Source organism: Canis lupus, chromosome 30, assembly GCF_048164855.1.
Source record: "Canis lupus baileyi chromosome 30, mCanLup2.hap1, whole genome shotgun sequence".
Taxonomy (NCBI): domain Eukaryota; kingdom Metazoa; phylum Chordata; class Mammalia; order Carnivora; family Canidae; genus Canis; species Canis lupus.
The window spans coordinates 15,229,708-15,255,393 of record NC_132867.1 but is presented as its reverse complement, the minus strand read 5'-3'; the positions used below and the strand labels follow the sequence as shown (position 1 = coordinate 15,255,393).

Here is a 25,686-nt window from a genome sequence, read left to right as displayed (position 1 = left end):
GCACCTGGAGGACAGTCTGGAGACAGTTTCAGAAGTACTGTGTTGGCAAGAGATGAAACTCTTTCTAATTCCCCAACAGTTTATTTAGCTGCACAAAGGAAGAGGTTGACTACTCAAATGTACAATGTTCCTGCACCTGCACAGTGCTAAAGAAAGTGTCATAATTCCTAACTTTTTCTTTCATTACACTCTGAACAAAAAAACCAACATTACATCAGAACTTTGTCACGTTATAATAAATTAGTTATTGCTAATCTAATAATTGCATCTAATGCTAAGATTTCAAAGGTGACAACCGTCTTATTAGCTATACATAGCTATTTGAAACCATAGCTCAGGATGCATCATTTCAGGAAAAATTTCAAGGGTATATTTTCTTGCACCCATTTTTTGACCAACTTTAATTCTAAGTAATTTTTCTCAATGGTTTTGCCACTGCCTGATGCATTATAAAAATTCATTTAAAAAAATTAGTGATGGGATCCCTGGGTGGTGCAGCGGTTTGGCGCCTGCCTTTGGCCCAGGGCGCGATCCTGGAGACCGGGATCGAATCCCACGTCGGGCTCCCGGTGCATGGAGCCTGCTTCTCCCTCTGCCTGTGTCTCTGCCTCTCTCTCTCGCTCTCTGTGTGTGACTATCATAAATAATAAATAAAAATTTAAAAAAAAATAAAAAAAAATAAAAAAATTAGTGAATGAGAATAAAAGAGAACTAATTTTTTTCTCCAATTACAGGCTGCTTCTAGCATTTGCAACAGGACGTGTACATACATAAAATAGATTTTGAGAATGGAGAATTAAAATCGATAAAATAAAACCCTCTAAGGCAAATAATTTATATAATTTTTAACTCAAATAGTACTGGGAAAATTGATAATTTAAAATTATATAGGATTATAGATTATAGTAACATTTTAAAGAAAGTTGTTTATTTTTTAACGAGACAGCAAGGGCAAATAGGTGTATTTGCCTTCTGGTTGGTTCAAATTGGCTTTTTAAAGTTGGTATCAGGGTAATTCCTGCCTGTGATGGAAGAAATTGCAAGACTTACTTGCAGTTCTAAGATTTCAGTTCATGTAACAGTGTTTCAAGGTAATTTTTACAAAAATTACAAAAACTGGGCAGCCCGGGTGGCTCAGTGGTTTAGCGCCTGCCTTTGGCCCAGGGCATGATCCTGGAGACCTGGGATCGAGTCCCATGTCCGGCTCCCTGCATGGAGTCTGCTTCTCCCTCTGCTTGTCTCTGCCTCTCTCTCTCTCTCTCCGTGTCTCTCATGAATGAATAAATAAAATCTTAAAAAAAAAAACTGCTAAGAGACATTTCTTATGTACATGTTTTCTATAATGCTGATCATTATCAAATAATGTAGGGCTAAGGTGAACTATAGGTATAAGAATTTAAAAAAAAAGGAGGGGGCTCCTGAGTGGCTCAGTCAGGTAAGTGTTTGCCTTCAGCTCAGGTCATGATCCAGAGTCCTGGGACAGAGACCCAGTTCAGGCTCCCTGCTCCGAGGGGGCTTGCTTCTCCCTCTGCCTGCCACTACCCCTGCTTGTGCACACACACTCTTTCTCTCTGTCAAATAAATAAATAAAATCTTACAAAAAAAAAAAAAAAAAAGGATTGAAGAAAAGGCTGAGGTGAAGTTAATGTTTTTAAATTGCAAAAATGTGAAGGTAAAAAAAGGAATATTCAGGAACACACAGTATATTTGGATCAAGCTGTATCAAGCAGTAATTAATTCTTCATGTTCATCAGGTGGAAATGGATTAATATTTGTATTTAAAACTCTACTGCATTGTGTATTTATAATCAAAAGTTAAATTCATTTTGATAAAAAATATCTTTATTATTTTAAACAAAGATCTATAAAGTGCCATGCAAACTGCAGAGGAATTATCTAAGCATAGCTTTTTCTACTGAAGTGGGTGGGTACCTCCCAATGAAGTTGCAGGATTCTTTTAATTAGCTTTAGTAAACAAATACTTTCATCATTTTAGCTTATGATGAACTACAAAGTTAACAAAATATCCAAATAAACCATTAATTTTACATGTATTGTCTTCTAAAAATAAATGAACCAAAACAGGAAACCTGATTTGATAATAAATATTAAATATCATATATTAATGAAATACCATTCTATTTATTGTTCATTATCAATATTTAAGTATGTCAGATATACTATTTCAAACCCAGCTGGCAAAAGAGGTGGATAATAAATACCGTCATAGCCAACTAATTTTCATACAATTAAGCAAGAAGTGAAGAGGCAGGTATTCCTATTGATATACATCATATAAAAAGAGAAGGACCTAAAAACTAGTCCCATAATAATCATCTTTCCTTTGGTATCACTGTCACATATCCTCATTCTATGAGATAAACCTGTAGGAAAATAAGGCTCAGAAAAAACACATTTGGACATAAAAAATAAAATGTTATTCACAAAGGAAACTAAAGCCTGTTTTTTTGTCTTTGTTAGGAACATGTAACTCCTAAATAGTTACACTAGCTTCATTCAGAAAATCCACCACTCCGGACAGGCAACAGTCTAGGAGAGCATGGTACCTTATCATAAGCGCTCAGTAAGTGACTTCTGATTGATAATTCCATGTAATTTCATAATCCATACCAAAATATAACAACTCAGAGTGTATTTCTTGTTGACAATGTGTCAAAAATACCATTACAAAAAGTACTACATCATATTATTTATAAATTTTTGTCATTTCACATAAAGCCAGCAAATTAGATAATTATATATTTCAAAAAACACAAGAAAGCCACAAAGTTGGTCATTTAGAAGAATACAGGTTTGTTTTTTTTTTTTTTTTTTTTTTTTTTTTTTTTTAAAGAAAATGAAGACCTGGGCAGACAAATTTCACTTGAACATAAGGCTAAAATCTTTTCTTTTTCTTACACTTTCGGAACTTTTGGCTATATTCATTTCCTCTCTTGTTTTCTGTGCTACTATCACTGTCACTGGTTTGTTTTTGCCGCTTTCGTTTATTTGTCTGATAAAGATCAGGGTCACTGGGTTGTTGGTGAGTCCGTTCATAAGAGCTGGGTCCAGCCTCCAGATCTGGAACACAATTTAGCGAAGACGACGCAGCTGTGCTATTAGGAAGTGATGCTGCCATCTCATAGTAAGGAAGCTGGAGGGCTGGATTATACGCAGGCCACTGCTGCGGAAAAAAGTCAATCATTACCAAAACAAGCTCAAAATGTTAAAGAAAAAGTTAACAGTTTACACACATTATACAAATAACTACAAGCCAACTAAACCACCTGTTAGAACAGTGACTTTTCTCAACAGAATTGTGATAGTTTCCTATAAGGTCGTGTACAACTTACTACAATACAGATGCTGCCTTACAGAAATGTAATACAATATAATCCAATAACACACAGTTTCATATTTTCTAGTAGCTGCGATACAGAAATAGAAAAAAAATAGATGCCATTAATGACGTATTTTATTTACCTCCAAATATCCCAAATATTGTCATTTCAACATGTAAATAATTAACAGGTAAAAGATTAATGAGATATTTTACTTTCCCGTTTCCATGCTAAGTCTTTGAAATTTGATGTGCATTTATACTTATAGCACATCTCAATTTGGATGCTACATTTTCACTGAAAACACTGGATCTGAATTTAGATTACCAAAAATTTACATCTGAAAAAGTAGATTCACATACTCAAGTTCTTGCAAATATTCTTAAAAATATTCTAATAACTGAACCAAGTTATCTGCTTTTACATTTTAATAAAAGTTAAAATTAAACAAGACTAAGAACTCAGCTCCTTAGTTTCACATGTGGCTAATGGCCACACTAGGGTATGTAGCATGTTTGTCAACAATTAAGATAGAGAGAACCTGTCTTGTTTTTAACTCAAATTTCTAATTATTCAAAGTAGACTAAAGATTCAGAGACATTATGAACTTGTGTGCATGTGTATGTGTGTGTAAGTGTTTTTCTCATCTCTTCTATGGATAAAAAATGCTGGGAAGAAGGATAATAACAGTTTTGGATAAGAACTGGTTGTTTTTAAATATCTCATTATAATTAAGAAAAAATTTTCCCAAAAGTTAAATTCTCCATTCCTTATGTTTACAAAATGAAAATGGCTATTTGAGAAATCTGAAGCTCACATATATGTTGGATGTTTACAGCAATCACACCCTGAATCACAATACCTGTATTATAGTCCCACATCTGTCACTAACAACTGTGTTACGTTGGGCCTATTGATTAACAACCCTGGACCTCAATTTATTATGTATAAAATGAGGAGTTGGAAAAAAAAAATTTTTTTTCCTGAAGTTCCCCTTTAACTTATTGTGACTATAATTATGATTTCTAGCCCAGAACCTATTTCTGAGAGTCTTTGGAAATAATGTAATTTACCACTCAGAATCCAAATTAAATTAAATTTAAATTTAAATGAGGACTCTCTACTTATATTTTATTTGGACCATGGTGCAGCATCATTACCATCTACCCCTTCTGTGTTGACACACTTGCTAAAATACTAGGTGTGCGATTGAAGAGGACTGTGTTAGAGCAGACTGCCTGCCACTGGGGGGACAGTGCTCAGGGCAGCTTCTGCCTTCACCTCAGGCTTAGATTTGAGAACCATAGTTCCATCACAGTCTGTATCATATTATATATTGAACCAAAGGCATATCAAACTTACCATCTTCTGAAAGAAAAAATATCCTTGAGGTAAAGCTGCAGTATTTATTGGAAAGAACTGCATGGGAAAGGAAGCTCTGCCCACAACTTCTTCATTTCTTTGGGTAGGTAAAAGAAAAATTAATAAAAAGTTAAAATCCCTACACACAAATGCCCTTTTTCCTTAAAAAAAAAAAAAAAAAAAAAAGGAAAAACCTCCTTATAATTACAAACCTCTTTAAGACACCTCAGTTAAGATTAACTTTAAACACATACACACAAATAATCAGATATTATGCTGATAATATAGTGACATAAGTAGTATTTTAAGTCTTATTAATTGCTACATATTGAAATCTCAATATTTAGAGTCACATCTGACTTTCTGACAGGAAAATGTTAAACAATGTTATATGTATATAAAGAAAAAGACACTTAGATATGAAGAGAGCAAAGCCAAGTCATTTGTAATCACAAAGGGCACATTCACTTTTCTACAGATATAAAAATTTTCCTTAATTTATTGTTGAAGGTATCTTCACTATTTAACTCTAGAAATTATGCTCCTAAATGGACTGCTAATGTTACCAAAAAGTCATGTTTGCAGATTTGTTTCACACATGAATTAAGATAACAAAAATCTCTAATTTAAAAACTGTGGTGAGCTCAAGTTTCATTTATAAGTGTAATATTTGCTTCTATGAAGATGTTTAATAAATTCAGGCCACAATTACTAGTTAGATTCTGTAGCTAGCCTTCACTTGCTTACTTGCTCCACAGCATTCCACAATTTTAATGTGACTACTACTAATCCTTAGGAAAGGAGGTGTGCTGTGGGAAAGGGTGAAACAGGCAGGTAGAGGCAAAGATGAGGGTAGGTGAACAACAGGGAACCGTCAGATGGATAGGAGATTCCATTTATGAGTGGTGAGAGTAGCATCGCAAAAACCAGTGGAAGAAAAACAAAACAAAACCAGTGGAAGAGTAAATTTCACTAAGGAAGAAAAAGGAATTAGTATCTGTTGTTATAAAAGAGTAAACGGAATAAGCACTGACGCTACTGAATTATTTTTCAGAAGGTTCCTGATAACCTTTAAAAGGGCACCTTCCATGTACCAATGGGGTTAAGAAGTATGTAGGAAGTAAGAATGTGAAGGATGATTCAGGGAGAAGAAGGGGAAAAATATTAACTGTCTAATTTGGAGACAAGTTTGGAGGAGACCAGAGGTGTGTGTAGAGTAAGTGACAGTAAAGAAACAAAAAGTGCAAAGAAATTATAGAGTGGGGCAGATGTGACCTCAGAAGCAGAACTAGTGAGACTAGCACCATTATGAAAACAGCTGCAGATTCTCTAAAACCATTATCTTTCCATTGTGAATCTTAGGGCATTCATCTAGAGATGAATCACACGTAAATCGGCAAGAGTTATGAGCTTATCTGTATCCTCCAAAATTTCTTTTTTTTTTTTTTTTTTTTTTTTTTAATGATAGTCACAGGGAGAGAGAGAGAGGCAGAGATATAGGCAGAGGAAGAAGCAGGCTCCATGCACCGGAAGCCCGATGTGGGATTCGATCCCGGGTCTCCAGGATCGCGCTCTGGGCCAAAGGCAGGCGCCAAACCGCTGCGCCACCCAGGGATCCCTCCTCCAAAATTTCTAAGTTGAAGTCCTAACCCCCAACACTTCAGAATGTGACCTTATTTGGAACCAGGTTGTTGCAGATGTAATTAGTTAAGAGGGTCATACTGGTGTAGGATGAGCCACTAATCCAATAGGGCTGTTATCTTTATAAAAAGCGGAAATTTAAAGACTGGTATACACAGAAAAACATCGTACGAAGATGAAAGCAGAGATCTGGGTGATGTATCTATAAACCAAGGAATATCAAGACTACCAAATAACCAGGAAACACTAAGGCAGAGACTCAGAACATTCTTCCTCATAGCCTTCAGATGGAATGGACTCTATGGACATCTTGACCTTGGACTTTTAGCCTCCAGAACTGTGAGACAACACATTTCTATGGCTTAAGTACCTCTCTGTGATTATGTTACAGTATCCCTAGCAAACTAATACAGGAACCATTTATTAAAAACAGAAGGCATAAAGGCAATAAAAGCATAAAAAATCCTTTTCTAAGAAAGACCCATGAAAGACTAAAGATACAACATGTACACCATTTTTCTCTACACCTTGCTTCTGGGACACCATAACCTATTCTCATTCATCCTTTATAATATAACAAATACTAGAAAATAAAGTACTACCAATGAAATGTAGTTCTATGAAATATACAATAATTCTGATTTTCTACCCTAGAATTTGTGATAATTTAGTTTGTCAAACATAAGTATAGAATAAGAGTTATGACATCTTATAGTGCTTATTTTTCTACCTCTGTCAAACAGATTTCTTCCTAATTCCTGAGAAAAATGAGGTTTGTTTCCTCACTAGTAAAAGAGAAGAGGCTCTCATATATATGGCTCAATTCATGAGTCTATAGTATGTCTCCCATCAACGTGGTAAATCATGCCCTCCTTTTTGGTAATATTGGCTGAAAGTATTACTGAATACCTCCTATGTGCCCAGTATTTTAAATATATTGAATGTATTATAAAATTTGATTCTCATAAGAATCTTCAAGGTATTGGGGCACCTGGGTGGCTCAGTGGTTGAGCATATGTCTGCCTTTGGCTTAGGACATGATTCCAGGGTCCTGGGATCCAGTCCCGCATCAGGCTCCTCACAGGGAGCCTGCTTCTCCCTCTGCCTAGGTCTCTGCCTTTCTCTGTCTCTCATGAATAAATAAATAAAATCTTAAAAAAAAAAAAATCTTCAAGGTATTATCCTTGTTTTAGAGACAAGCTATAGTGTGGTGAAATTACTTGTCCAAGGTCATACCATTAAGAAAGTGGCAGAAGCAAGATTTAAATTCAGGTAATTTGGGCAGCCCTGATGGCTTAGCGGTTTTGCAGTACTTCTCCAATAGATAAGCCTGCGCAATTGCCAGTCCTTGGAGACACTCTCTTATGCCTCAGAGAGATAATTTAGGTTACTGTTAGTCTACATGAGAATATTTGGTTCTGCTGCAGAGGACAAAAAAAAAGAAGATGGATAAAATGTTTGTAATAAACTCTAAGTAAGCTAGTAGTTTCTGGGACACTGATGAAACTGTTAGGGACAGAATTAAGCAAATCACTTGGGAGATACAGGCATAATTTATAATATATATTGAATATACATAGTAAATAAGTTAGTGTTAGGTTTTTTTTTTTTTTTTTTTAAATGATGGGTGGAGAAAATTAAAGACAGCAGAGCCAGGCAGTAGGTTCGAGAGTGCTTTAATGGGGAGCCCTCCCGGGCAAGGTTCCGTGACCCAGAGAGGCTCGAGTCCGGGAACTCGCACCCAGGCAAACCGCAGGGGGGGGTTTATAAGGAGTTTTCGGCAGGAAGATGGGAGCTGGGCGGCATTCCAGTTAGGGCAAAGGTTACAGGTCTTTGGAAGCTAAATTAGGGTAGGGCGGCAAGGTGGCATCGGCGGGAAGATGGGGGTGGGGCGGCAAGGTGGCATGGTGGGGGGAAGATGGGGGGGGCGGCAAGGCGGCGTTATCGGGAGGTTGCTGGCCTCGGGTCAGCCATTTTGAGGTCCCCAGTCTCGCCAGCCCAACAGTTAGTATCCTGTCAGACATGCTACAGATAGATTCAATAGCTAATATGATGGAATATGTAAGAGTGTTACTTAAGAGACAAAAAAGGGAAAGAAACACCAAGTCCTCATCATGTCACCCTTGGCTTGCTCTTGTGTTTGATCTGTCTCAAAAAATAAAATCTGGGTGCATCTGGAAGTTACTTCTGGTCAGGAAGTTACTTCTGTGGTCAGGAATATTGCCCATAAGACGCTTAGAGAGAGCAAGGGAGTGAGAGTAGCTCCAAGAAATTTCCACCTGAATAAATACCCTTATTAAACCTCAAATCTAGCCTTCATAACCACACTAGCAGTGAGGAAGGCTGATGTGGCAGAGAGAGACATGGCACACAAGTATTAGCATAACCAGAACACAGCATCCTGGTCCTCTGGCCCACTTGTACCCAACTCTAAGTGTGCTAACCTATTCAGGATCTTTCCTGTTGCTTTTCACTGTATCTTCTAAATTAGTTTAATAAATGGTGTGATTTCAACATTTCAATTTTGTTTCAGAGCCTTTCTGTTCCATGACCTCTGGGATAGTTTGCCTGACAGCGTCCTTAGAGGCTGCTATACCATCAAGAAATGAGCCAATATAAAATTTTAGAATATATGGAAAATTACCATAAAGAAGTTCTAAAGAGTAGTACAATAAATAGCACAATGGCTTAATGTCAGAAGGCTTAATTTGAAGCCTAGCAACTATCACTTTTTCATCTTTATGACCCTGAAAATTAGTTAACTTTGCATCTTTGTTTATTCAAGTATAAGATATGGATAATAGCATCTCTATGATCCACCACAATGACACCTTGGATGCTTAAGTGATTTAACATCTATGAAGAGCACAAGGTAAACCATAAAGAACACTAGAAATATAAATCTCTCCCACCCTACTACTGAAAATATTAAAACTGAACTTTAAATCAAAATATTTTGTCACTTTTCATTGTTTCAGAAAAAAGTGAATTGCCTAATTTTAATCCCATGTCTAAATAGTAAGGTTTTACAATAGTTCAGAATATATAAAAACTATTTCTTGTAATAAGAACAGTTATTTGCTTTACTTTTTTGAAAAAATATCTTTAATTACCTGTAGCTGTGTGAATTTATCTTAATACAGTTCTCAAAACTTTGGTTAGCTGGTTCAGAAGAGCGAGAGCTCCCTATAGAAGAAACAGAATAACAGATTACTTAATGGCACAATTTTTTTTGAGTTCTAATGTTAAACCATAGAACACTCCAAACCCTAAAGGATATAGTATTGGTTAAAATTCCTTAGTCATATAAAATGCAAAGATATATTCATATATATCTTTGATCTCACAAGTGATATTTACAGATTGTTTACACTAATACAAATAACTAAATTATAAACCAAGTTTGGCCAAAGTGATGGCTGTACAGACGAATGATATTGACATAAGACCGTAAGACACATGATGTTGTGTTCTTCTACAGACTAACAATGATAAAAATCAATGTTATCTGCATCTTGTGTAGAATGCATGAGTTCTCTAAACTACACTGGCAAAAGTGGATGCGACTTTACAGAGGGGATGCTTAGCAGCTGGCTGGGATGCATCAGAACGTAGTACATCCTGGCCCATTGCACCAGTCTGTGTGATTTAACCAAACAGTACTTGAAAGCATGATATAGCCAATTACCTTTGCAAAGACATTAAAAAAGTAAATAAAAGAAACAAAAGGAGAAACCCTTTTCATTTGCAATGAGGTATTGTTTTCTTATAGTTTTTTTGTATAATGAGAGGAAAAAGAAAAAAACAAGGGATAAATCAATAAGCTTGAATCATTTAGGGGAGGGAAGCAACGTAAGCATCACAAGCACTGGACCATAACCATAAGCATCACTTCTATCAGCCTCTCATAATATGAAAAGGGTAGAGTACTAGGACAATGTCCTCTGGTATCTCATCAGTTTTTGGCAGGTGTGTAGGAGAAGACATTTGAGGTCATTCATGCCTGGAAGCTTTCCTCTACAGTTATTGAGGGTCCCTCTGCAGCTGCTTTTAGTTAGCTGCTCTTGCAGGGGCTTAAATCCAGGGCAGTATGTAGAGCATGGTGTTCCCAGGAGAATGGCTAAGGCACTCACTCCATCTTCTAAATAGCAGGTATTTGATACAACACATTAGCAATGACAAAAAGATTAGCAAATAACCTTGATGTATAAAACGCTAGAATTGTATGTCTGCAATTCATTTATATTTGCTTAAAGTAGCCAAGAGCAACTATTATAACTACTTGCTGGCTGCGGTACTAAGACAGGACATTTTAAATTTTAATACAGAAAAGATGCTATAGGATTAGCAATACTAATTGATAATATAACATTACAAATGTCTACTTGCATTTTGAGAAAATTTAATAGAGATGACAGGAACACTTTTTTGGTCTTACATTATATGGAAAACACAATGTTCACACCTCTGAGAACAGCAAAACACACTCCGAAGATTCATCAGTGGCAAGACTTACCAAATCGATACTGTACATTAATTGGTCTTCCATATAAACGAATTCCATTCAGCAAAGCTATGGCATAAGACACCGATTCAGGATGTTTAAAGCAGACAAATCCAAAAGTCTTCGGTTTTCCTTCTCTGTCTTTGCATATAGTCACTTTGGTTAATGGCCCAGCCTATAAGAAACTTAAAAATTATTTTCTCATAAATCTAAAGATTTTTTTTTTTACATTCAGATAAATCAAGTATATCAACTTCAGACTTAAGAAAAATCTTGTTAACAATAATTGCTTTATGTAGCTACGAGAATGCATTTTCCTAACAGCAAATATCGTATTTCATTACACTTTCTGGTATTTTTTGACTCATCAAGGAAATATTCATGGTGTTAACAACAGAAAATTTTAGGTAATAGTTCCAAATCTTAAAAGAAAAGATATGTTACCCTCCAGTTAAGCTTAACAAAAACAATTTTGAGAGCATTTAAATCTAAGAATAAAATACTACATTGTTTCCATACGTATTAACTGTGTATAACTCAAAAGTAAACTTTAGTGACAAATCTGATGTTGATTTGAGCCTAAAAAAACTGTTATACTGTATCACGGCCTAGTTTTTTCCTGTCAAAGTTAAAAATTTTGATAAGAGAAATTAATTTATCATGTGTTTTGATCTAATAATCCCATTTGGTAAATATTCCCAAAGGAAAAATATTTTATTATGTTTATGACTTTAAGTAGGTATATTATTTATAGGAGTGAAAAATTAGAAAGGTTCTAAATTCAACAATGGGAGAATATTATTCCACTGTGTACTAGTAAAGGAATAAAACAAAAAATTGAAAATATTCAGGTTGTATTGATAATATAACCTATAATTTGCAAAAGAGAGTAAAAACGCTGAGTCAGGGCAGCCCAGGTAGCTGAAGGGTTTAGCACCACCTTCAGCCAAGGGCCTGGTCCTGGAGACCCAGGATCAAATCCCACATGGGGCTCCCTGCATGGAGTCTGCTTCTCCCTCTGCCTGTGTCTCTGCCTCTCTCTCTCTGTGCCCCTCATGAATAAATAAATAAAATCTTAAAAAGAAAAAACAAAAAACACTGAGTCAAATATTGTAAAAAAGTGTTAATTACAACTAAAAAAATTGTATCCCCCTCTCCCCCCGATAATGATTACAGAAGGCACTCATAAAGAATTATAAACTATGATTTAATGGAGAATGGCTCATACTTTTCAATCGTTTACTTTAATGATTACTTTTCTTTGTAGAGTTGTGTAAATAAATTAAAAGTAGTTTTTATTCTAAAGAAAAATGTTAATTATTGATGTAGGAATGAGTTAGGGACAGATGGGGCTAGTCAGGGAAAGAGAAGGGAAAGGCCCAAAGTCAGGCTCCCATAAATCCCAAGGACACTGAATGGTCCAGGGTCAGGCTCCTACCCATCCCAAGAAAACAGAGGTAAGACAGTAAAAACAGGGGAAAAAAAAAATATGCCCAGGCTCCCTAGCTCCAAAATGTTATGTAGTATCCCTCTCTAATGGTTACCAGACAATCACAGAGATTCACCAGACCCCAAAACAGCCATATGTCAATCACTTGAGACAGCACAAAGACATCTAAAGGCCTTGGGTTCCCTGGTTAGGTTCCCAATAAAAGGCCTGCCAAAAAGCCCTCAGTGGCAATGCTGTCGGGACCCCTTTCCTGAGAGCTTTCTCCGTATCTTTGCTTAATAAACTTCTATCGCTTTACTTACTCTTTGTCCACAAGATCCATTCTTTGACTCTGTGAGACAAGAACCAAACTCTCCTGTATCATTATCATCTTTAAAATGCTACTCTTAAGATTCAATCTTTTTTCATTTTCTGCTTTCCCAGGGACTAGCTCATTCTCCCTTCTGGCTTCAAGGACCACTTCCTCAAGACAACTGTTTTTTACACTCATGCCTCCTAAGATACCTCTGTGTGACTGTTCTTCAAACTCAACATATTTGAAACTGAATTCATCATCTTTCTCCTCCAAATGTGTACTTCAGTATTTCTTAGTCAAAAGTACAAAGATATTAAACCTGATTTTCTCACTTCCAAGGGATAATCAGAAATTTAAAAGAAACTAGTAAAAGGATAAATATACACAATAAAACTAATTTTAATCAGTACTGTTCTATTACAGATATTAAATGTATGAAATCACAAACAGAATATGCTTTGAATAGGTTTTGAATTTTACAGATCTGAAGATATACCAAAGCATTTATTTTTTTTTTAAAGATTGTATTTATTTATTTATGAGAGATACAGCGCGGTGAGAGAGAGAGAGAAAGAGAGAGAGAGAGAGAGAGAGAGAGGCAGAGACCCAGGCAAAGGGAGAAGCAGGCTCCATGCGGGGAGCCCAGAGCAGGACTCGATCCCGGGACTCCAGGATCAACGCCCTGAGCCAAAGGCAGGCGCTAAACTGCTGAGCCACCCAGGCGTCCCATACCAAGGCATTTCTAAAAATAAAGATTTCAACAAGACTTGTTTGCAGTAACAATCTCATCATCTTTTAGTCTTTTTTGAAGACCAAGTTCACGTGTTTTAAAAAGCCTTTCTAAAGGACACCTCACTTTAGCAAATCCTTCCAGAATACAGAAGGATCTAGGCAAAAATAAACACATATGCTTGGTTGCCTGATCTATTAAAAAATGAACATTTTCTTTAGGTAGAAATTATTTAAAAAATGAGAAGATTTTGGGACACCTGGGTGGTTCAGTGGTTGAGGGTCTGCCTTCGGCTCAGGATGTGATCCCGGACTCCCAGGATCAAGTCCTGCATCTGACTCCTGCATGGAGCTTGCTTCTCTCTCCCTCTGCCTATGTCTCTGCCTCTCATGAATAAATAAAACCTTTAAGAAAAAACAGAGAAGATTATACATATATGTATTATATATATATAACATCTATCTATCTACCTATGTATCTTGTAGATCCATGCAATTGGTATCAATCCAATTCCTACTGACTAGAAATTAAGTAAGGCCTTGGGGCCTGTGTGTCTATCCCCAACCTCCTCACCAGTTCCCCTCTGTTTTTGGAGGTTCAACCATGAGAGAAACCTTCAGGGGAAAAAGAACTATAAAGTTTTTTCTTTCTTTCTGTTTTCCTTTTTTTTTTTTCTTTACATTTTTTTGGTGTTAGAGTGATAAGTTTCAAATGATATTGGGGGAAATAACTATAGGAAAGACAACTATCAGAGCAGATTAAAAAGGGCAAGTTTAAAAAAAAAATGGCAAATTAGGGGCAGCCCTGATGGCTCAGCAGTTTAGCGCCGCCTTTAGCCCAGGGCCTGATCCTGGAGACCCGGGATCGTCCCACGTCAGGCTCCCTGCATGGAGCCTGCTTCTCCCTCTGCCTGTGTCTCTGCCTCTCTCTCTCTCTCTCTCTCTCTCTGTGCGTCTCATGAATAAATAAATAAAATCTTAAAAAAAAAAAAAAAAAGATGGCAAATTAGAAAAGCAAGCATAAAAGCCTTAAAATCAACAGTATTTTTCAAATAATAGTTTTATGTCCAGGAGAGGGAACTGTGGGGGATTCTCTTTCTCAAATTGTGTGTATCTGTAACAGAAGACTGAAACAACGTTAAGGTCTTACCAAAACTATGTAAAGAACACTTTGACCACCGGTACTCTCCCTCAGTCCTAGAAATTTAGCTTTGCTGTGGTCTCCCTTGGAACTTGCCAGTATTCTGATGGGGGGGGGGGGGGGGGAGTCATTCCTTATTGCTCTCTTGAGATTAGTATTCGTAATAGTACCACTATTAGCATTAACAGTAGCAGCAGCAAACACTTAGAAACGCCAAGCTCAATTCTGTTTTACCTGCGTTCATTTATTTAATCTTCATACCACATCATACGATAGATGCTATTAGTACCGTTTGGCATTTAAAGAAACTGCAGTCCTGAGGTACTCATTTACTTGCCCAAAGTCACATCGCTGACATTACTAGAGTTCATACTCCCAGACAACTTCACTATTACATAGACCTCTCTTTTTAGATCATTCTAAATCGTGATAATTTTAAATTCCCCCTTTTAGAAAGACCAAGCACTACCCCTTAAATTTTATGTTCAGGGATCCCTGGGTGGCGCAGCGGTTTGGCGCCTGCCTTTGGCCCAGGGCGCGACCCTGGAGACCCGGGATCGAATCCCACGTCGGGCTCCCGGTGCATGGAGCCTGCTTCTCCCTCTGCCTGTGTCTCTGCCTCTCTCTCTCTCTCTCTCTCTCTCTGTGACTATCATAAATAAGTAAAAATCAAAAAAAAAAAACTTAAAAAAAATTTTATGTTCAGCATCTCACTTCGGGTTTGCCACGTAACGGTTCGATGAATGGCTGGAGGGGTCCATCGCTTTCGAAGGGACACCCAGGTGTATACAAAGGTGAGCGTTTACAGGAGACAGGAGGCTTACTCATGGAGGTCCGGAGTCTCGAAAAGTTTCCAAAAGGTCCGCTTGGTATGAAATACAGGGAACTGCCCAGGGAATCAACTGGTCATAGTCATGATGCGGCTGTCTGAATCATTAAATCGCACTTATACTGGAGCAAAACCGCGCACCACAGGAAGGGGCTTGGGGGTGGGGTGGGGACAAGTGATGTACAGGGCGACACCTCACAGTCTAGACAATCAGTCGGCTGGATGGAAGGCGCGAGCCTGCTAGTTACCTGCAGGGCAGGGACAGAGCTGTTTCCTGTTTTGCCGGAGACACCCAAGGCCCAGGGGGCCTCCGCGAAGCCCTTACTCAGGGCTGGGGGCTGAGGGGGCCACGACGGCGTCCCCCCCCCCCCCCGGGCTCGACAGTGCGCACGGGGACGGGGCGCATATTACATCACTTCACCACCAGCTGCTCACCTAGGGCAGGTGCGCCCAAACGGAACTAAATTACAAACCCAGGCACAGAGTGGGGGGGAGGGAGGAAGGGGCCGGGCTCCGGATGGTCCAGGTGCGCCGCGCCCCGCCCCGCGGGCTGCGCTTCCGGCTCGACGCTCCCCGCTCGGCCGCCGCTCCCGGCCCGGCCGCCGCCGCCCGCCCACGATACCTGAAGGAACAGCTCGTAAAGAATCTCTTCCCGAACTCGGGCCTCTAAATTCCCCACAAACACCGTCCTGTCGGCCTCCTCCTGAGGCGGGAACATCCCTCCGGTCTCCGCCAAGGATGGAGGAGGCCTCCAGACCGCGCCCCCTCTCGTCGCTTCTCTGCGCCGCCCGGACCGTGGGAGCGGGGCCGGCGACGTGAGCGCGCGCGCCGGGGGCGGGGCGAGCCGTGAGGCCACGCCCCCCGCGCCCCTGGGCCCCGCCCACCGCCCCCCGCCCGGCCACAGTTCGGGTCCCGGCGGCGACCCTAAGACAGCGAGGGACGGTGGGAAGATCACCGCGTTCCGGGCTTTGCCCTTCTCCTCGTGGGGGTGCCTTCCATCTTCCTACCCACAGCACTATTAACTGACTTTGGGTTTATTCAATCAACATTTTCAATAAAATGTCTGTAGAGATGCTTTTAAGATTTTACTAGCTTGCAGAAAAACAGGGGAAGGTTTGTTTGCAAAGAGTGAATGAATAAATCCTTAGGAGTTTGGGTTTATATTCTGTATGAAGTACTTTGTAAAAAAAAAAAAAAAAAAAAAATCCATGCATGCATGGGTGTGGATGTGAGGTACAGTAGAGTCCTAGAGCTAAAGTGTATTTACGTAGGAAGCGCGTCCTAGAGGAGTCTTTGAAAACGGGCACGGAGTTTTAGGTGGGCCCTGGAAGGCATCTTAGACTTTAAGAGCCTCCACACAGGAACAATACTAAGGGTAGGGATCCCTGGGTGGCGCAGCGGTTTGGCGCCTGCCTTTGGCCCAGGGCATGATCCTGGAGACCAGGGATCGAATCCCACGTCGGGCTCCCGGTGCATGGAGCCTGCTTCTCCCTCTGCCTCTTTCTCTCTCTCTGTGTGACTATCATAAATAAATAAAAAAATTTTTAAAAAAAAAGTAGACTTAAGGGATCCTGGGGGTGGGGCCAAGATTGCATTTTGCCCTTAGCAAAGTATTAACATAAAAGCCTTTGAATCCTTAGAGGAACGTTCCTCTGCCTGTTTCAAGGACTTGTCAACATGCTGTCCTGGGCTCCTGCTTTGTCCTCTGCTAGTCCTCCATGCCCCCATCACAGGGCACTTGTAGCCGGATCCAATGTCTGTGTCAGAGCTGTACTTTGTATACAGTGACCAGGGTGAAGAATTAATTCTTACTTGAGAAGGATTAGGGGGAAAAAATCCTAAAAAAAAAAAAAAATGCAGATAAAAGAAAGGGGAAAGAAAACCCGCTCAGAATCTCAATAAATTGATAAATCAACTGCCAACTGTTAATATGGTTTCCTTTCTGAAGAATCCATAGATCTATGAAAGACCCTAAAAATATCCTTAAATATACAAGTAATCAGGACATCGTTTAGCTTTTAGTTAGGAGTGGGGTTAATTCATTTTGTATTGAGGGGGCCTGAGTTTACTTGGTTGGTGGACCAAAAAAACAGTCCCATCTTTTCTAATGAAAAAGAACACATCTTTGGAATCCTGATTTCTATTTTAACTCTGACATGATTTAATTTTAATTAAATTAATTTTTATGATTTTAAATAAGTGATTTCAGTTTTTGGAATTCAAGTTCTAGTTCTTAAGAAATGGATTGGGCTAATGTAATTACAATACTTCATTTAGTAGATATTTTTTTATTAATAGATATTTTTTTAATGCTTACTATGTTCCGGACGCTGTCTTTAATTCTTGGGAACCAAAATTTAAGAATAAAGATTGTGGAGGCCAAGAAAAATTAAGGCCATCCCACCTAAAGTTTAGCATTAGCACAAGTACAGCCATTTTAGGCCCCTGTGAATAAGAGCTGAACTTTATGGGAAAAACTGCAGAATGTCCTCAATGTCCTCAGCAGGTAATCCCATATCAGAAAGACAACAGAGCTCAGAATTGCCCTCGGCAGAGAATCCCATATCAGAAAGACGACAGAGCCCACGCAAGCCCTGGTAGAAAGTCCCATATTAGAATGAGAACAGAGCTCAATGCCCTTAAGCCCCATATCAGAATGTAACTTGAGAAATTCTTCCACCCCTTCTGAAAATCCCCTAGACCAGACTATAAAAAACCCAGCTGTAACCCACTTTGGGGTCCAAGTCCCTCCTCCGCTGTGTCAGGTATACTTGGACCCAAGCTCGAGCTTGCTAATAAACCCTCACGTGCTTGCATGGGTGTGGGCTCCTTGGTGGTTTCTCAGATTCACAATCTTGGGCACAACAAAGATCTGTTCTCCTGAATCTTTCAGCGTAATGAGAGAGACAGGCATCCTATACAAATGCATAACAAAATCATGTGTCAACTTCAATAGTCACCTTCTGTTCATATTATAAATAGATAAATCCTTTCTCCATTTTTCCTTTCTTCAGTCAACATTGTTGTAGTAGGGTAGGAGGGGATTAAAGACACTAGCACATTGTAGTTATATAGCAAATATATGCTCATAAAATGAATGGATACCTGAAGGTCTCAATTATGTGTAATACTATTGATTTTTAAAATTCATTTCTCATAAATCTTATCCAAATGAACATAATTCTTTAATGTCCTCTCAGTCAGCTGCTCTGGGACTTGGATCTTCTTGTTTCACTGTAAAGTTTGTAGTGCATATATATGATTGTAAATGATAGAAACCTTTAGCTATATTTATAAATAACAATCATGTTGTCTTGCTGATACAGGGGAGGTTGATTCTTGTCTCACGGAGTCGAAGAATTAATCTCTCGGACACAGGAGAGTGAGTAAAGTGATAGAAGTTTATTAAGCAGAGATACAGAGAAAGCTCTCAGAAGGGAGAGGGGTCCTGACAGTGTTGCCACTGAGGGCTTTTTGGCAGGCCTTTTATTGGGAACCTAACCAGGGAACCCAAGGCCTTTAGATGTCTTTGTGCTGTCTCAAGTGATTGACATATGGCTGTTTTGGGGTCTGGTGAATTTCTGGGATTGTTTGGTAATTGTCAAAGGGTGATATTTCAGAGCTAGGGAGCCTAATTTATTTTCTTCTGTTTTTACTGTCTTATCTGTTTTCTTGGGATAGGTAGGAGCCTCACTCTGGACCATTCAGTGTCCTTGGGATTTATAGAAGCCTGACTCTGGGCCTTTCCCTTATCTTTCTCTGCCTAGCCCCATCAACAACTAACTCATACTTCCATCATTGCTATATTGAAGTTTGCACCATACTTTTTTTTTTTTTTTTTTTTTTTTTTTTACAAATGTAGATGATTTTGGTGTTCTTATCACAACCTCTTTTTTTGGCAGCACTTGAGTTTATGGTGCTTTTATTTCTAGGATACTTTTTTTTAATGTTATAAGCTCTGAAAGTCAGCTCATGCAGTTAGCTGTTTATTCAGCATTTGACCTAAATATATATCATTTTTCTAATTAAGCTTACTGTATTTCCTAACTTATTTTGAATGAACACACCGTAATAACCTAGCAGTGATGGGGGAACAGGGCTAGCTGAGAACAAAGCACAGCTGATATCCCACAGATGACCCCCTTCTGGGTGGAATATGTGTGACATTCCTCAGGAGGCTTCCAATTGTCTTAATGCCTTGCTAGAGGGTAAAGCAATCTTTAACTTGACAATGGCAAGGCCTCCATTATCTTGTAGGTCCTCGGTAGTATATGAAAATCCTTTTGAAATCTCCTTTTTCCTTATCTCCCCCAACTCCCAGGTATATAATTAGCCACTCCTCTCACAGGCCAGGGACAGCACCTCTTCCTGTCCACAGGTCCTGTCCCCGTGCTTTTTTTCTTTTTTTTTTTTTTTTGTAATTTTTTTTTATTGGAGTTTGATTTGCCAGCTTATAGTATAATACCCAATGCTAATCCCATCAAGTACCCCCCTCAGTGCCATCACCCAGTCACCCCATCTCTCTGCCCACCTCCCCATTCACTACCCCTTCTTGTTTCCCCGTGCTTTGATAAAACCACCATTTTGCACCAAAGATGTCTCAAGAATTCCTTCTTGGTCATCAGCTCTTCTTGGTCATTGGCTCCGGACCTCACCTATATTCCAAAACTTTAACAGTAGCTAAAAAATAATTTATTCTTAGCATTTCCTGAACCATTAGTCAAATATTAGATTTAGTGGGTTAAATGTGCAGAACACTATAAAGAATTAGCTTTTCTTCACTCATATCAGGATGTTTTATACTCCTGACAATATATTCAAAAATGAAAATGTTTATATATATATAGAATATATGTAAAACTATAAGCTATGTATATAAATAAATCTAACTATCTAAAACTAGAGCTTCTTTCTCCCTTTATTTCTCCCTTTCTTTGCCCAACTGCACCTAGATTAGCTGACTGCCCAGATGTGTGGTGCCATAGTTCCATAGATACACCTTTCTCAAGCTCTCCTCATTGTGAATTGCTATAGGGTGAATATATTGCAATACTAAGACAATCCCTAACACCTGTGGGTGTGTCATAAATAGTTGTTGACATAATGCAGTTTGAAAAAATGAACATCTCTACTTTGTATGTCCAACTACATTATGCCTGGAAATCAGTACATGCTTCATAAAAGCTACATGGATGAATGAATGAATGAATGAATGAATGGAGAAACTTGATAAATTAGTATTAAGGGACTCTAGTGATGCTTTTTCTAAAATAGACCTCACTTTTGTCTTCACTTTTTTTTCTCTACCCTCAGTTTTTCTTTATTCTGATTCTCCTAACCATATTTTTCCTAAATAAATATAGCTTTTTTTGTTTTACTTGTATTTGATGCTTATTGTAAAGAAATATTTTTGATGTTTAAAGAGATAAATAAAGTAAAAAACATCAGTAAATCTACTACAGAGGGCGGCCCTGATGGCCCAGTGGTTTGGCGCCGCCTTCAGTCTGGGGTATGATGCTGGAGACCTGGAATCAAGTCCCATGTTGGGCTCCCTGCATGGAGCCTGCTTCTCTCTCTGCCTGTGTCTCTGCCTCTCTCTCTCTGTGTCTGTCATGAATAAATAAATAAAATCTTTAAATAAATAAATAAATAAATAAATAAATAAATAAATAAATCTAATACACAGAGAAAAACATTTTGGAGGAATACCTTCCTAACTTTGATCAATGCATGCATGTATACCTCAAACAAATTTTAGGAAAATAAATATTACTATACATATTCTTTTTTAGCTTGCCTTTTTTCCCCTTGAGTTACATAATATATACTATACTAATTAATATGGACTTATCTACATCATTAATTTTAATCCACAGTATGTATATAATTAGGCATTTACATTGTTGCCATTTTTTGGCTATTATAAAAATACTGAGATTAACATCCTTGCTTCTAGGTCTTTGTGAACATGTGTAAGTGATACAGGAGAGCTTGGTTATTGTCTTACAGAGTTGAAGAATGAATCTCAAGGACAGAGCAGAGTGAGTAAAACGATAGTTTATTAAATAAGGATACAGAGAAAGCTCTCAGGAAATGAGTGGGGTCTTGACAGGGTTGCCACTGAAGGTTTGTAGGGTTGGTCTTTAATTGAAAGCCAACCGGGGAACCTAAGTCCTTTTAAAATATATATTGATATCACCACTGAGTGAGGACTAGTGATAAAATCTTTAATGGCTTATTTCTTTGTGGTCCAGTTATTCTTTTTTGGTCACAGATGACTGTCATAAAAGACACCCTCCCTGACCATAACTAGGGCAGGATGGTCTGACTTGTTCTCTTATCTCTGGTTTCCTTACACTTCAGCATTTTTGGGATTTTTGTGAGTCTGATTCCATGGCCCCCTGCTTATCTCTCCCTACCCAGCCTTGTTTGACCCTAACTCATTACTATTTCTGTAGGAAAATATTTTGGATGTTTGATTGCTGAATCAAAAGTTAGACAATTGAACATTTTGATACATATTGCTAAATTATACAAAAAGATTGAGCTAACATACAGTCTGATATACAATGACTCCCCCATCTCAGTATATATTACTCAACTACCTCTTATAATTACCTATAAAGTGCCAAGAAGCATACCCGGTACATAGGGCTAAATCAATTTTATATCTTCCTTATCATCTTTATCATCACTTTTTTAGTATTATTTATATTGTATCCATGTCTGTAAGCTTAAATTTTTTTTATTTCTAAGGAGGACTAAATAAGCTCAGAAATGTTTTCTTACTAAGCTGTAGATATGGGCAGCCCGGGTGGCTCAGTGGTTTAGCATCACCTTCAGCCCAGGGCCTGATTCTGGAGACCTGGGATAGAGTCCCATGTTGGGTTTCTTGCATGAAAACTGCTTCTCCATCTGCCTGTGTCTCTGGCGCTCTCTCTGTGTCTCTCATGAATAAATAAATAAAATCATTAAAAAAAACCTATATATATATATATATATATATATATATATATATACTGTAGATATTTTACAAAATTTGTTATTTCTCAATATTTTGCTATTTAATGCAATGGACATTAATCTCAATTTTATCACTATTGGCAGTTAAGTAAAAATATGAAAACAGTATAGGTTTTTATATTTTGAAACTCTGATATGCATTGTACTGTCTTAAATACCAAGTTGATATTTTCAATATGAGTTCTTCAGAATGGTAAAGATAGAAATAAGGTAGAAGATGAATATTTCAATGTCACATCAAAAGCACAAAATAAAGAAAAATTATGTTAAATAGGAACGATTTATCTTTTATCTTTTAATTTTAAAATGATTTTAAACTTTTTAAGAATCTCTTTTGGTATGCCTAGGTGGCTCAGCAGTTGAGCATCTGCCTTCCACCCAGGGCATGATCCCAGAGTATCAGGATAGAGTCCCACATAGGGCTCCCTGCATGGAGCCTGCTTCTCTGCCTGTGTCTCTGCCTCTCTCTCTGTGTCTCTCATGAATCAATACAGAAAATCTTAAAATAATAATAATAATAATAATAATAATCTCTTTTAACATGTATGGCAATTACATTACCTAACTTCCCTCATTCTAAAATGATGTGGTTAATTCCTGTCTTTGTTAGAGAAGTGCATTGTTACAGTTAAGTGATATGGAAGAACCTATGTTATTTGGTGGTCTCCAGTCAAATTGTAGTAGTGGACGCCTTCTAAAAATGCAATCTTACATCGAAACCCTATAGATCAAACAGTTGAAATTGGTGATTTAAAAATTTTTCATGGTTTTTCAATGAATACTTCCGTTTGTTTGTGGATTCTTTGAAATACTTCCCAGACCTCAATTAGTTTCTGCTGAATGATGATATGAATTAGACACTTATGTTCTTAAAGTATCTTTGGAAATTTATAGACACTTGGATTTTCAAAAAACAAGTATGATTTTTGAACTGATAACGCATGTACATACAACAGTTCTCTATTTTCTAGACCTACTAAAGTCTATTTCTAGAGGGAAAATAAGGGGAAAAAATGAAGTAAACGTGAGGAAAAGATATAATAATTTTAAAATGTTTGTTAAACAAAAATATTGTTTTTATTTTCCAATTGTAGAACTCAAGAGACAAGCTAGCATTTTGAATTTTAAAATAGCCACTGAGTTTGGGTTGCAAACTTACACAAACATGAAAAGGTCATATTTTATATTTGACAGCTTGATGGATACAGATTTTATTATTGATTTTATGGTATACGAAGACAACTTAGTTTGTAATCAAAATGAACATGAACCACAACGTTTTCTGACTCTTTCCATTTCTAGCATTTTTTAACATCACATTTGCTCTAGGCTTCCAACACACATATTCTTCCTGGCCACTTCTGAAATCTTGAGGTTAAGAGGAATAAAGAAAGGTATAATTACTTTTTCTTTGCCTTAAATTAAGCGTGGGCAGCTGTTTGTGACTTCTTACAGAGTTTTGACTTAAAAATCCTCTCACCACCATAAACCAGATGAGAGAAAACAAATCACCTTACCTTTTCTACAAACAGGGAGGAGCTATAACCTACCAGACTCTGAGAGTCTTACCAAAGAGAAACCTTAACGAATTTCAGAATTTCCTTTTTTTTTGAATCTGAGTGCTGCCTTTGGGTTTATTGGATTCCAGATGAGAGCATACATTTTTCTCTGTTTGATGAGCTGGGCAACATCTGGTAAGAACTGAATAATTTGATTTATCTTATCAAATTGTAAAATAATCAGTATGGTCTTCTGATTCTGGAATAAAGAATTCTGACATCATAGTATGAAAAAAATAGTATGATTTTGGCTAATATATCAAATGGGTAATTATGAAGAAAGTTTGTATATATGTGTGTGTGCATGTTTCTCACATTGTATATTCTGTATTTTATTTACTTTACAGAAAATTAATGACTAGAAAACCTTTTACAAGAAAATGTAAATAGAGAACAGAAATATTCAAAAGAAAGACTTCAGTAATAGAGAAATGAATTCAATATTTGAAAATCATGACACTGTACATTTTGTTTCAACTTCAATGCTCAAATAATCTACTTGTGAGGAAAATTTTTACATAAATTGTCAATTGCAAAGCAAACAAAGATACTATGCCTCTTTTTTTTTTTTTTTTTTTTTTTTGCCCTTTTATGACAAAGTGTAACAAAAACCAAACTGGTTTATAGTAATGAAATAGAACTTTATTCTCCTGGTTTACTGGTTTATGGTAATAAAGTTTATTAATGTTAGTAATATCATTTACTTCTTTCTGGTAATAAAGTAGAACTAGAACTACTTGTTCTACCTTATGGTAATAAGTAATTTAAAATTCATGATGAATAGATTTTTGTCCCTTTGTAAAGACAGATGATTTTCTTTGTTTTAAATTTCCTTTAAAAATTACTTTTGAGGGGGATCCCTGGGTGGCTCAGCGGTTTAGCGCCTGCCTTCGGCCCAGGGCGGGATCCCGGAGACCTGGGGGTCAGTCCCATGTCGGGCTCCCTGCCGGGAGCCTGCTTCTCCCTCTGCCTGTGCCTCTCTCTCTCTATGTCTATCATGAATAAATAAATAAAATCTTAAAAAAAGAATTATATTTGAAAGCATCATTGAATAACCTTCAAATATAAACCTAGAAATTCAAAATATTTCTTGTTTCTTTTCAATTGGATATTTAAATTAATCAAATTCGATAAGTGAGTTTTATTTTCAAATGCAGAATCTAAATGGTATTAATGTGCAGCTTATATTTTTCTCATTTAGATGTTTCTTGATAGGCAGGTTTTATATTTGTGTAATGTATGGTAGTGGCATCTTAATTTAGAAGTCACAGAAATTTAAAATCTAGGCCCCTAACTTTGTGTCATTTACAGTTTACATCATTTTAGTATCATAGTTCATACTCCAAACTCATGCAGCAGAATTTCTAAGATTATTGTTTTTTTTAAATATTTTATTTGTTTTAAATTTTTATTTATCTATGATAGTCACAGAGAGAGAGAGAGAGAGGCAGAGACACAGGCAGAGGGAGAAGCAGGCTCCATGCACCGGGAGCCCGACGTGGGATTCGATCCCAGGTCTCCAGGATCTCGCCCTGGGCCAAAGGCAGGCACCAAACCGCTGCGCCACCCAGGGATCCCAAGATTATTGTTTTGATTAGTAGTTGAGAATTACCTAAAGTTTCAATTGGGAAAACTGATATAATTACTATGTGTCTGTCTCTGTTGCCTGAAAGAGAATAGCAGGCCTTTTAGATATTGATGACAGTAAGTAGAAAATAAGGAAATTAAAGATGTCAGTTATTCTCAAAATCATTTGTAACCCATGCAGGCTCTCAGTGCTTCCTCTTCCCTTGAAATCCCACGTGTCTAGGA

The 25,686-nt window shown here is 37.6% G+C and overlaps 2 protein-coding genes across 5 annotated transcripts in view; one reads left to right on the top strand and one right to left on the bottom strand.

Moving 5' to 3' along the window:
- The window catches only part of LIPI (lipase I), a 130,354-nt gene that overhangs the window by 49,223 nt on the left and 55,445 nt on the right, over positions 1–25,686 (top strand). The gene's annotated exons all lie outside the window — the stretch shown is intronic.
- Positions 1,825–16,110, bottom strand: RBM11 (RNA binding motif protein 11). Of its 3 annotated transcripts, none has more exons than XM_072806549.1 (6): positions 15,915–16,053; positions 15,178–15,349; positions 10,861–11,023; positions 9,458–9,530; positions 4,704–4,800; positions 1,825–3,184 (listed from the first exon to the last, which is right to left on the bottom strand). In XM_072806549.1, the coding sequence occupies exons 2-6, from the start codon at positions 15,289–15,291 to the stop codon at positions 2,897–2,899; spliced, it is 735 nt and encodes a 244-aa protein (XP_072662650.1). In that variant the 5' UTR covers positions 15,292–15,349; positions 15,915–16,053; the 3' UTR covers positions 1,825–2,896. The 3 variants fall into 3 exon arrangements, with proteins under 3 accessions (XP_072662650.1, XP_072662651.1, XP_072662652.1); XM_072806550.1 differs by having other exon boundaries at positions 1,825–3,181; XM_072806551.1 differs by lacking the exon at positions 15,178–15,349 and having other exon boundaries at positions 15,915–16,110.

Excerpts from the sequence above, each read along its gene's own strand:
- RBM11 (XM_072806549.1), bottom strand. The coding sequence starts at position 15,291 with ATGAGTAAGCCTCCTGTCTCCTGTAAACGCTCACCTTTGTATACACCT. Across the intron at positions 11,024-15,177 it reads CGTTACGTGGCAAACCCGAA|GCTGGGCCATTAACCAAAGT; the intron begins GTGAGATGCTGA and ends AGTTTCTTATAG. Across the intron at positions 4,801-9,457 it reads ATAAATTCACACAGCTACAG|AAATGAAGAAGTTGTGGGCA; the intron begins GTAATTAAAGAT and ends ACCTACCCAAAG.